General features: G+C 28.2%; 1 protein-coding gene across 1 annotated transcript in view; it reads left to right on the top strand.

The window, feature by feature from the left end:
• The window catches only part of LOC105196948 (short-chain dehydrogenase/reductase family 16C member 6), an 85,977-nt gene that overhangs the window by 44,353 nt on the left and 29,878 nt on the right, over positions 1-11,746 (top strand). The window contains exon 4 of the mRNA XM_039456389.1: positions 4,316-4,426. Coding sequence (XP_039312323.1) covers positions 4,316-4,426 — 111 coding nt within the window. The remainder of the gene's footprint in view (positions 1-4,315; positions 4,427-11,746) is intronic.

Below are 11,746 nucleotides of genomic sequence, written 5' to 3'. Positions count from 1 at the left end.
ATTTCGGTGGGCCGTAAAAAAATGCATAGGCGGGCTGTTCGCAAACCCGCAGATCGCGGGTTGCATATCACTGCTATAAAGTATAATATCATGTCATGTTTTAAAAAAAAAATGCTATATTTAACTCTTCGTGATTTAACCGACAATTTAAAGATCCAAGCGAAATTTCAATTTTGAATTATTCATTAAATGGAAGGAATTAGCTCTCCCAAAAAAAGTTGTTGATAGTGAAAACATATCGGCCAAGTGACGTTGTATTTCGTCAGTCGTGTTTCGTATAGCGACAGGTGAAAGTCGTACGTATGTATGTGTGTGCCACTAATAATCCAGTTTGACCGGCATTCAAGTAGTCTTTTGGCAAGTACGATTTTTTTATATTTGTAACCTTTATTTCGATATGTAATGTAAAAAATTATTTTTATTATATTGTAATTCGGAACAGATTCATATTCGAGATGACAGAATGCACTGCAAAAGAAATTATATCTTCTTTACATGATTGAACGCAAGAATTATTTTATAGCAAAATTTTGGACATTAAAACTGACAATGAGGAGGTTGAAAATTACAAGAAAAGTACAAATAAAAATTTAACAGATAATTCCAATCTGTTATTCTTAGAAATGTGATAAAATGTTGTTAAGTAAGCAATTTTATAATAAAATACTAACTTTTTGCAAAAAATATTTTTTGGATTTTATATTATTTTCTTTCCTATTTTATATAAACTCTAAAATTATTGATTTTTATGTTATTAAATAATTATAATTTTTTTTAATAGGCACTACACTATTTCTTTTCGTACGTAATAACCTTCGACTATTTAAAACTAAATTAATAAAAGAATTTTTTATGCACGTATAAAAGAAATTATAAATTTTTTAATAAAACAACAAATGTCAAATCTGCTTCAAACTCGAGCACGTACAACAAGTGAAAAATGTTTCGCTAAACAATTGTAAAATCCTATTCTAAAATGTTGAAAGAATTTTTCAAAAATTTTTTTAGATTTTTTAAAGCTTGAAAACCTTTTCAAAAACACTACAAAGCTCCAATAATCCGGATTAGAAAAGCAACGGACCAAACTTTAGACGACGGAGAGTTAATAGCGAAAAAGTCAAGCAACGGAAAATTTTCGTGCACTTGCATGGTTGAGTAAGCAAAACTGAATGCCAAAGTAATTTTGCTAGCAATTAAATATCAATACTGCATACAATATTACTTTTTTGAATACTGGTATTAGACGTTTAATATCGATGGATGAAATTTTCATATCGGTATTCATATAGTTTTTTGGTAATATGAAGATGTGCAATCGCGTCTTCTGCCAAGTGAAAGCGTTAGCGGAGAGACCGAGCCTCTTTTACGCGAATCAGCGACTTTCAAGCACATGAGATTATTAGACTTCAGTAACGGCTGAACTGATCAAGTTCTGAGTATTAGTCTTTCAAACAATAGCTTAGAGAAAATTGTATAATAAAGGTGTTTTCATTCTTTCTTTCCGTGTCCTACGAGCGAACATATCACGACGCAAAGTCCAAGTCTCGGAAATTTTAAGTAAGAAACATTATTGTCATTGTCATCGCCAAACGAATTTTGTCAAGTATACGTTTTCAATACAAAGTGACGCTCGCATAATGGCCATATTCATGTGATCCATGTGACCATGTGATGCATCATGGTCGCACTCATGATTGCCGTGATATGACAAGTTTCCTAACCTGAATAGTCGTCAATAATAATATTCCGGTTCGCGGAGCAGAGCGACACTTTTTCTGCTGGATTCATTCGTTTCAGGTACGCGTCGAATTTCGATTAAACGCGTCGAATTTCGATTATACCAGTATTATGATGGTATTACTAAATATCAACCATATATTGCCAATCAATTAGATTTGTTTAAACACAAAAGTAAAACAAAATATTTATATTGTCAAAAACCTAATTGATTTGTTTAGTAATATAATATTTAGTAATACCTTTATAATATTGATATTATCGGTATTAATATAAAAAAATCGTGTCAATACAGGTATTACGTTCTGATGTGAATCCGATAAAAGTATTCCGATATCGATATGTATTGTAATCAATTTTTACGTCAATAATTATATAAAACCAAAATATAATACCGGTATATTATTGATATTATTTATATTATTTTTAGTCCCTGCGTGATGATATGTTACGTGACCTATTGATTTGCGTTTGATATTTTCACTAATAAATATAGCATTTTATAAAATATTTTTATACTTTTAATGTCAAAACGTAATGTATCACATTGGCCACGGTCCACTTAACGCTACAAATGCTTCAAAACATTTTATTAACTAATCGGGACAAAGAATTTTACAAATTGACCAATCAAAAAATATTTCAAAGCATTTTTAGGATCAAACGAATCGTAGCCGCTGTGTATCATCAAGACATGTAATACAGCGACTCATCTCACGATTAACTGTGATGTCATGCGTTTCTTCGATTTAAATTCAATTTTTTATTTTTTTGATATTTTTATTACATAATTTCAATTATTACCGTCGGATTACTCGTCTCAAAAATTATAAGAAATGATGTCTGTTTTACTATCCACGAACCTAGCAAAAACAAGCCTTTTTATAACACCCTTCTTTAATTACTTGTATTCCGATTAAAATAACTAGATAAATTTGATTAATACATTTTAATCACGACTACATTGAAAAAAAATATAATTACATTAATTGGAAATCCGCAATAGATTTAAGTATATCTGTCGAAACGTATCAAAATATTCTTGTAAGCATTATCAGATTTCTGATTTAATTTTTGTGCAGAATTAAAAAATATATACTGTCAAGGTACATCTCCGGTTGTCTTCGTCTTCAAACCAATTTTAGAGATTTGCAAGAAAAAGTTTATTAAAATATCGATGAAAAATCATGCTTTTTATACTATTGTGATTTCTTCTTATGAGAAATAGGCCACCGCGATCATCTGATGACGTTGCCACGTACTGCGGTATGCTAGAAATTTTATAAATTTAATCAGAATTATTAATCAAATAATTATATCTAAATATTCTAGTTGCATACCAAATATTTGACTGTAATAATCAGAAATTTTGTTAATTTTCTTAAAAATTTGCTTAACCACTAATCATTTGTTTAACCAAATATGTTTTGTTAATTTCATGATTGTTTTTTCCATGATTATAAAAGATTCGTTTATGGAATGTCGCATCAAAGATCACTTTTTTGTTTTTAATTTTTATTTTTAAATGTGATTTTTTTACGTTTGACAACTTGAATGGCTCGCGAATACTCGAACGTAAAAGAAATATCTTCTCAGAACACTCAGAATAATCAGCGATTTACCGTCACTATTCATCACGCGACGAGAACTTTTCTGCGGACGATATTATGAAAGTGTCTATGTTACGCCATAAGATTGCGATGTGGGGCTCGATATGCGGGCCCGACCTGTTTTTAAGATCTGCGAGGAAACGTGGTTTTTCGTCGCTTATGCATGTCCGTTCTCTGGCACACTTCGTATCCGAGACATACATTATATTATATATCTCTTCTTGTAATCATCACGTTTTCTCTCGAATGCAAAGCATTCACTACGTCCTCGCAGAAAAAAATTGCTCGAAAAACCAAACTTGAAACAGTACTTTATCATATAGATAATCGTTCTCTCGTAAGACAAAATTTATTAAATAAATTATATGACGAAATGCATAAAAATTATAATCTGCATTTTTTTAAGTATATTTACAAAAATGGATGAGTAGAAGTATTGACCTTAACGTAAAAATAGCTATTTGCGTAATTAATTTTGAAATAACATTTAGTCAAAATGACAATAAAATAGCAAATTATCTGAGTAATATATTTACAAAATTAAATTTAGAACAACATTGTTTCATAAAAAATATTTTAGCTATATTTTATATAAAACTTTTAGAAATATAATTAATCCGCATTTAAAAAACTGCAAAATATTCTTGTAATGTAAAAAAATATTGCAACATGAAGTATTACAGTTTTAACATAATAAAATTTTAAATAAAAGATCAAACAATTTTTTAAATAATTGTAAAACATTTCTATCTCAAATTTTTGGATTTGTCTATATTTTTGTAAATATTATTTAAAAGTTTTATTCCGACACAACTGCTGCGTTATGATATATCATTTTAACGCAATTATTGCAAAATTTTTATATTTAATGATGCAATTATTGTATAATATTTGCACAATGTGCCCATTTTATAGTCTTGATTATTTTACCTATTTTTTAATTTAGGCGATATATTGTATTACTTTAGGTGACGATTCTTATTAATAATGCGGGCATTGTTACGGGAATGAAGTTTCTGGACACTCCGGACAAGCTCATTATCAGAACGATGGATGTTAATGTCATGAGCCACTTTTGGGTAAGTGGAAAGTTACTTTTCCTTTAAGATTATTATAATCGCTGGAGTAAATCGTGTTATTCATATCGGCATACTCACAAAAAGAGAACATTTTTGTTTGGAGAATATCTTTATTTTTAAAAAGTTAAATATTGAAATAAACTTATGTAACGTTAAACAGACGTAACTTGTTTACATGAAAATAAAGAAAAAAATGTATTAAAAGAAAAAATTATTAGTTACAAAATAATATCTTCAAACCAAAAATTACAATTTAAAACTATTATGAATAAAAAAAAAGATAAATTGAAAGACAAAATTATTATAATTACAAAATAATATAATATCTTTAAACCAAAAATTATAATTTTTTAATACTATTTTTTATAAATAACAATTAATTTGTAATTTTTTTGATGACTATTATAATATTGAAATGAAACTAAAAACATTTTTTTGCTAAAATTAAAAAAATTATCGAGTTGTTTAAAGATTAAGTTATACATAAACAAGATTACCATTATTTCATATATATAAAACAGGAATATAATTTTTTTTGCATATAAAATAATAATGGTTAAACGGATATATTAGTATTTATTTAAAACTAATGTTTTTTCTGTGTAAATTTCATGTTATTTATATCGACGCTGAAAAAACTGGACACTAAATGTCAAATATAATTTTGTTTACCGTGAAATTCTTTAGGTTATCGCTACTCGCAATAACTTGAAAATCTTCTTTTATGGCAAGAAGAAAGCTCAGAATCGAGACGTTGTCGAGACACCGCGAAAAGAGGTTTCGCTCATTCTCAACCTCTCGCTCGCTAAGTTTTGCAACAACAGTCGATTTCGAAACGATACTTCACTACTACGATATGCGGTCGCCACTAATATTTTGAATTATCCGAGTTGCGACGAGTCCGTGAATTGGGTTCGAGTGGATCGCGAGCAGCCGTTCTTATCCGGTCATCCGGGAGAATCGGCGGAGAGAGGCATTCCATTTCGATCCTCCCATTTGCCATCGGTCAGGTGCAAGAACCGGTCAGATAGGTCATCGGACAGGCGGTGCCGTAGTGTGCTTGTAGTATGTTGTAGTCTCACTGTGTGTTGCGACACGCATGAGATAGCGGCACTCTTGCTAAACGCAAATAATTCCTTAATTCAACGATCGCGGACTTTCGTTCCTTTTAAATATTTGGTAAAGTATAATTATGCTGATTTTTTTCTTATACATATATTACGTCCATTATTACTTATAAATTTTGCGCTTCGAAACGAAATTCTTCTGTTGTAATAATTATCATATAATTTTATATTGTTCTCAATAATTGTTTTATAATTCTGTAGCGTTTTTTTCATATTAAGTTTTGCAAATTATAATTTATTAACTTTAATTATTTTCTTGTCTAATAATCAGTTCGCTCAAGAGTGAATTTAAAATATATAAAGTTAAAAATAATTTAAAATACAATTATAACTTTTGTTAAAAAAATATAAAAATGTATAAATATATAAATATTAAATATAAAAAATATGAAAAAGTTGACAAAAATAGATGTAGTATTATTATAAATATTAATAATAATATATTATATAATAGTAAAAAATTGTAATAATAAAAACAATTTTACATTAAGATTCACATACGTATACATATGTATATATACGTATTTCTTCTTAATATTATTTTTAAATATTAAGTTGTGAAAAAAGTGTCTCTTTTACAATATTATAACCTAAAACTGTTCTGCTTAGAAAAATAAAAATATAATAAAAAGTTGTAGAAGAATAAAGAATATAACATACAACACCAATATATTTTTTTTAATATCTCAAAAATGTCTCAACAAAAAAATAAAACATTTGATAAAAATTTCAAAATATGTTTGCAATATTACTGAAACCTTGGAATAGCAAAATGTCTATTATTTTTAATCTTATTGTAATCTTGTAGAAATGTTGTTGAAGATTATTGAAAATTGTAGAAAAATTGTTGAATGTCACTGAAAAAACAATCACCTGTACTGTTAAAACATATTCTACTTACTTTCACCTTGGAGCTCCATTTTAGAGATCTGAGGAATCCTTTTCTTAAAACACGTGCAAAAAATCTTATACCGCTATCTTTTATTCTGTCGTGTATTATTTTTACTTACGAGAAATTTGTTGCATCCATCTGCCGTCGCATATTGCTATAGATTTCTAAAATTATTTTACGCGAAAGCTTTTCCTAATACTTATGTTTCCAATTTACTATGTGATAAATTTTAGAAACATTTTATATCGCATTGCAGATTTTTTTTAAATTGTTGCAAGATATGAAATGTTAAAATGATTTGAAATAATTTTAAAATCTTTTTGAAAATTTCTGCAACAATCGGTAATGCATGGATTAAGAGAAAGTGATGAAAAATAATATGCCATGCATTTACATATGCACGAGCGGGCGTGCGCTTGTAGAATATTATGAAAGATATATACTCTTTCTTATAATATTATTTTAAAATATTGAATTATAAAAAGATATATATTTTGTTTACAATATTGTAAATGTTTTATCTACAACAGTAAAAAGTAAAAGTTGTTCCACAGGAAAATAAAGAATATTCTATTAAATGTGAAACATTCAACACAACAGTCATATTACAATAATATTACGTATAAATATCGTTTAAATATAAATATTAAATATGCATGTTTACAAATATTTTTACAATAATTTTGCAATATTTAAGTATTTCGAATATTATTTGTGTGATTTGTTTGTAATAACATAATATTTCACACGCATAATTATTTAAGTAATAAATTTTTATGGGCATTTAATAATATACGTCGGTGCAAAAGTTCTTACCTATTCTTTACAACTTTTTTACAATAAAGAAAATCGCTTCAATGTAAATTAATCAAAATAAGCGGGATGTGGAAGAACTTCTCATTTCAATTCCAGTAATACTTCCTTGGTCTCATTAGCAACATGTTGTCTAGCATTAACATACAGCAAGATACGGACCTTGCTGGCTATTTGCGGGCGTTAATAATTTTTTGTGCAGTTGCCTTAGTTGCTTACTGTAGCGATCCCATGATTTGGTTCGATGACAACAACTCATAGAAGAACCCACCTTCCTGATCCCATTAGATTCATAGCAGAACCTTAATGACTGACCCGTGAATATTGGCGTCGATATAATTGATTGGCCGGCTCCACCTAATGTTTCTGTCTTTTTAAATTATATTTTGAAAATATTCTTTTTTCATCACCAGTTACGATATGCTACAAGAAATTTTTCTTTTTTGGCTTAACAGCAATAAAAAGCAGATTTTGTTTCGATAGTCAATTGCACATTCGGATAAATCATGTGACACTTTTTATACTTCCATACTTCTGAATTTATTGTACTTTAACGACAAATAATTGTCGAATGATCAATTCTTAGTTGTAATGCAAGCTCACATCGATTAGGTCGAATCTTCATTAAGCAATGCTTGCAATTCGTCCTTTTCCACAGTTGAAGGATGTCCGTGTTTCTTATCATTGAAATCACCAGTTTTAAATTGTTTAAAACAATTCACGTTCTAATGGCTATAATACTTTCCCCTTATATTTCACAAATAATTCTGTGTGCATCAGCAGCACTGTTCTTTGTGGTGATAATAAAACAAAAAGCAGTGATGAATATGCTTTTCATCTGACTCCAATTTCAATCGTATTAAATGTAAAATTATTTTAACAATTACGGCTTGCCATAAATAAATATTAATGGAGAGATGCCAACTTACAAAAACCATAAACATTTTGCTTATAAAATCATACTAATGCATGTGTACTGGTATTTATTTGCACCGTCAAGAACTTTTACACCGATCTAATAATATAGCAAAATATTACAATATTTCTTTGCAATATTACACATACCATGATATTTATTTAATATTTTTGAAATTTGTGGTAACTATAAACATCCGCAAAATATCATCACAGAAATTATTATGTAAAATTCCAATAATATTGTTAAAATAATAATGTTTATAATGTACAATATAGAAGAACACAGTACTACTGTATTACATGTATACGTATACTCTATATATGTATCTAACAATAAGAAATAATTAAGATTGAATTCTTTAATTAAAGTTTTTCAGAATCATTTTCTTTGTTGCAGCACAGTACCATATTATAATATTTTTATGATACTGCGGTCATATTATAATATATTATTTTGTAATATTTGTGTATATTTCAAAGTCATGTATTATAATACAATATAATATAAATATTACAATATTACAATATTATGACTGTGATGATGTTCTTATAACGTTGCGTTATAACCATGCAATGTTTTATGTTTTGTTGCATGAATATTTTGGTAACGTCCGAATAACCAGAAATGTCCCAAGTCGATTAATTACCTTATATGTGCGACGACGCATTTCCAACGTTTGCGAAACTTGCATACAATGTTAGGAAAGTGTTACCGGTGTAGTTCCAGAAATGTTTTGTAAGGTCACAGAAACCAAAAAATCCTAATTTGTTTACCTTATAAATGTTTGTGCAAATGTTTCAGGAACAAGAAATAATCCGTTTGATTTACGATTAATTTGCAATATTTTTGTAACATTTTTGTAACGTCAATTGAAACATTAATGACGCAGACTATATATGATAATACAATCAGCGAACAACATATAATATTTATTCACCTTAACTGAGATTTGTTATTAATATTAATATACAAATACAATATTATATTTATTATAGTAAATATCAATATAGCGTAAGTAAATGTTATATTCTTAACTAATCGTATAATTATGCAATGTGCGTTATTAATGTCTTATATCCTATCTTTGATAAGATATTAATGTGCGATAATTACTTGCTAAAATTTCCATTAATTCTTTTTTGACAACTTGACGAATGTGTCTTTTTGTCACGAAACACTTTTTTATTTTGCCTATTTTTACTGCGTTCGTGTATATTCACTATAGTTCAACAACTTATTAGCTCAATAGCTGCACGCTGAACTAAGAAAAATAATAATAAATAAAAAAATACATTTCAAAGTACATTGAAATTATATTGTAGTATTTTTAACTTACATGATGCAATTCCACATAAATTATAACGGTAGACTTCTTATACTTCGATGTCAAGGACACTTTGATCGGATCTTGCCATCTACTTTCGAATATTCTTTTCTACTTTAACTCACGATTTCATCCATTCATGTAATGTGTATTAAGTATTGCACAAAATTTTGTTGACTTTGTGTTTCTTTATTTAATTGAATATTGGAATCATATTGTATAAAATCCAAAAATTTTGTGTATAACATATGTATAATATCAAATGATTTCTTATTCAAATATATATTATAATAATATATTATAATAATAAATATATAATATTGTTAAATACATATATCCAGATAGCCAATCTATTGAAAACAGACAGTGCAAAATTTTGCTACAAATCTTGTTGGTAAGAAATATACAATTTGATTTAACACAAAATTAATTTATTAGATGATGTCAACAAAATACTAGCAGAAATATATGTAAATTGATTCAAAACAACCTTTTATCCTTAATATATCATTAAAATTCCTTATTACACATTAACATTACTTAAATCATGGATCAAACAGCGCAAGATTATTATTAAGAATTGTAACAAGATTAGATTCTTGAAATTTTGTATCCAACATGACATCGTTTCGCCTCACTTACTGCATTTAAAGAACGCGAATTTAAAAGTGTCGAATTATAAATCAAAATTCAAACTTAAGCATACATTACACAATTTCATTCGCAAGATTTTAAAAATTAAGTTGAATGACGCTTACAGAACTCGTAACAGTTCACAGATTGAAGCTTTCCGACTTGTTAACAAAATCTCCAAATATGTCCCTTACTACATTTACAATAAACTTTTTATCAAGAGGCCTCTCTTCTTCACTTCAACAATCTTGAAAGGGACAGGATTGATAAAAGAAAAAATGGAGTGGCTCTTTTTTAAACATAATAAAATGGTGAATGACAAGATTAAACCAATCAAGTATGTTGATAAAATCAATAATAAGGATAATAACATTATATATTCCAAGGCTGCTCAAGACGTTGCTATTATGAATTTCTCTCCGGATAAACAGGTTATTAAAATAGAAATAGAAGCCAATTCTTTTGATGTTAACTTTTTCAAATCTTTACTTAATACAGTAAAAAACAAATGGTTCGTCAACTTGACTTCTAATGTCATTCCCCATGATGTACAATGTTTGTTGCAACTTGGCGAGAATTTTTCTCTCCCAATGCAGCGGATTAATAAAGTAACGATCAAATTTATTAAAAACATTGAATGCAATATAAATAAAGTTAACCTGAAACAACAATTAAATATTAGGAATCGTATCATCCGAATCATTAAGAATTTACAATACAAACCTTCTCTAAACAACCATAACAACCACATAATTAACAATTTAATAAAATCGTGCAAAAGATTTGTAAAAGAGAATCAACACATTATTTTCACACGTGCCGATAAAGGCAATATCACAGTAGTCTTGGATCGTAATGATTACATCAACAAAATAACACTCATGCTACAAGATGTAAATGTTACGGGCAAAGTCCGCATGGTGTGCAGTGTCGACATTGCCCGGGCAAAGTCAGCTTTGCACAACGGAACTGGGCAAAGTTGTTTAAAATGCTTTATTAGCGGACATTGCCCGATTTGATGTGGGCAAAGTCAACACTGCCCATCCAGCGGTGGCAATGTCAGCAACTGTTATTTCATTGCTGACTTTGCCCGGTTTCAAGTGGGCAATGTCGACATTGTCAAATCTCTGTGGGCTAAGCTGCGCTAGATGAACGGAATTAATACCTGCAAGTTTCTTAATTTTTGAGGGTTAATATTTATGTAATAAAATAACAATTTTAACAATATTTATTAGACAATATATCAGTAGAGTACATTAACAGTATTAGATTATATATAACAGAGTATATATTAAAATACATATATTTATTAAAATATAAATCCAAAACTCAGTTATAGTTTTCTTTTAAAATAAAGTAAACACTTATTGATTTATTTAGAATATTGCAAACACAAAAAAATTAACCCTTATTGATTTAATTAGAATATTGCAAACATAAGAACATTAACTCATTGTTGAAACTATATATGATTTTTGAATCATATACCGATTTAGATAATTATTTATTTTGACATGGCAATGAGTTGTGACATTTTGAATTACATAAAATGTTTGCTTTTCTACACTTACAACGGTTTGTTGTGCATTTAATTTTGCAGCTACATTTAATA

Source organism: Solenopsis invicta, chromosome 13, assembly GCF_016802725.1.
Source record: "Solenopsis invicta isolate M01_SB chromosome 13, UNIL_Sinv_3.0, whole genome shotgun sequence".
Classification (NCBI taxonomy): Eukaryota; Metazoa; Arthropoda; class Insecta; order Hymenoptera; family Formicidae; genus Solenopsis; species Solenopsis invicta.
The sequence above is the reverse complement of the archived record's forward strand: the minus strand, read 5'-3'. Positions and strand labels throughout refer to the sequence as shown.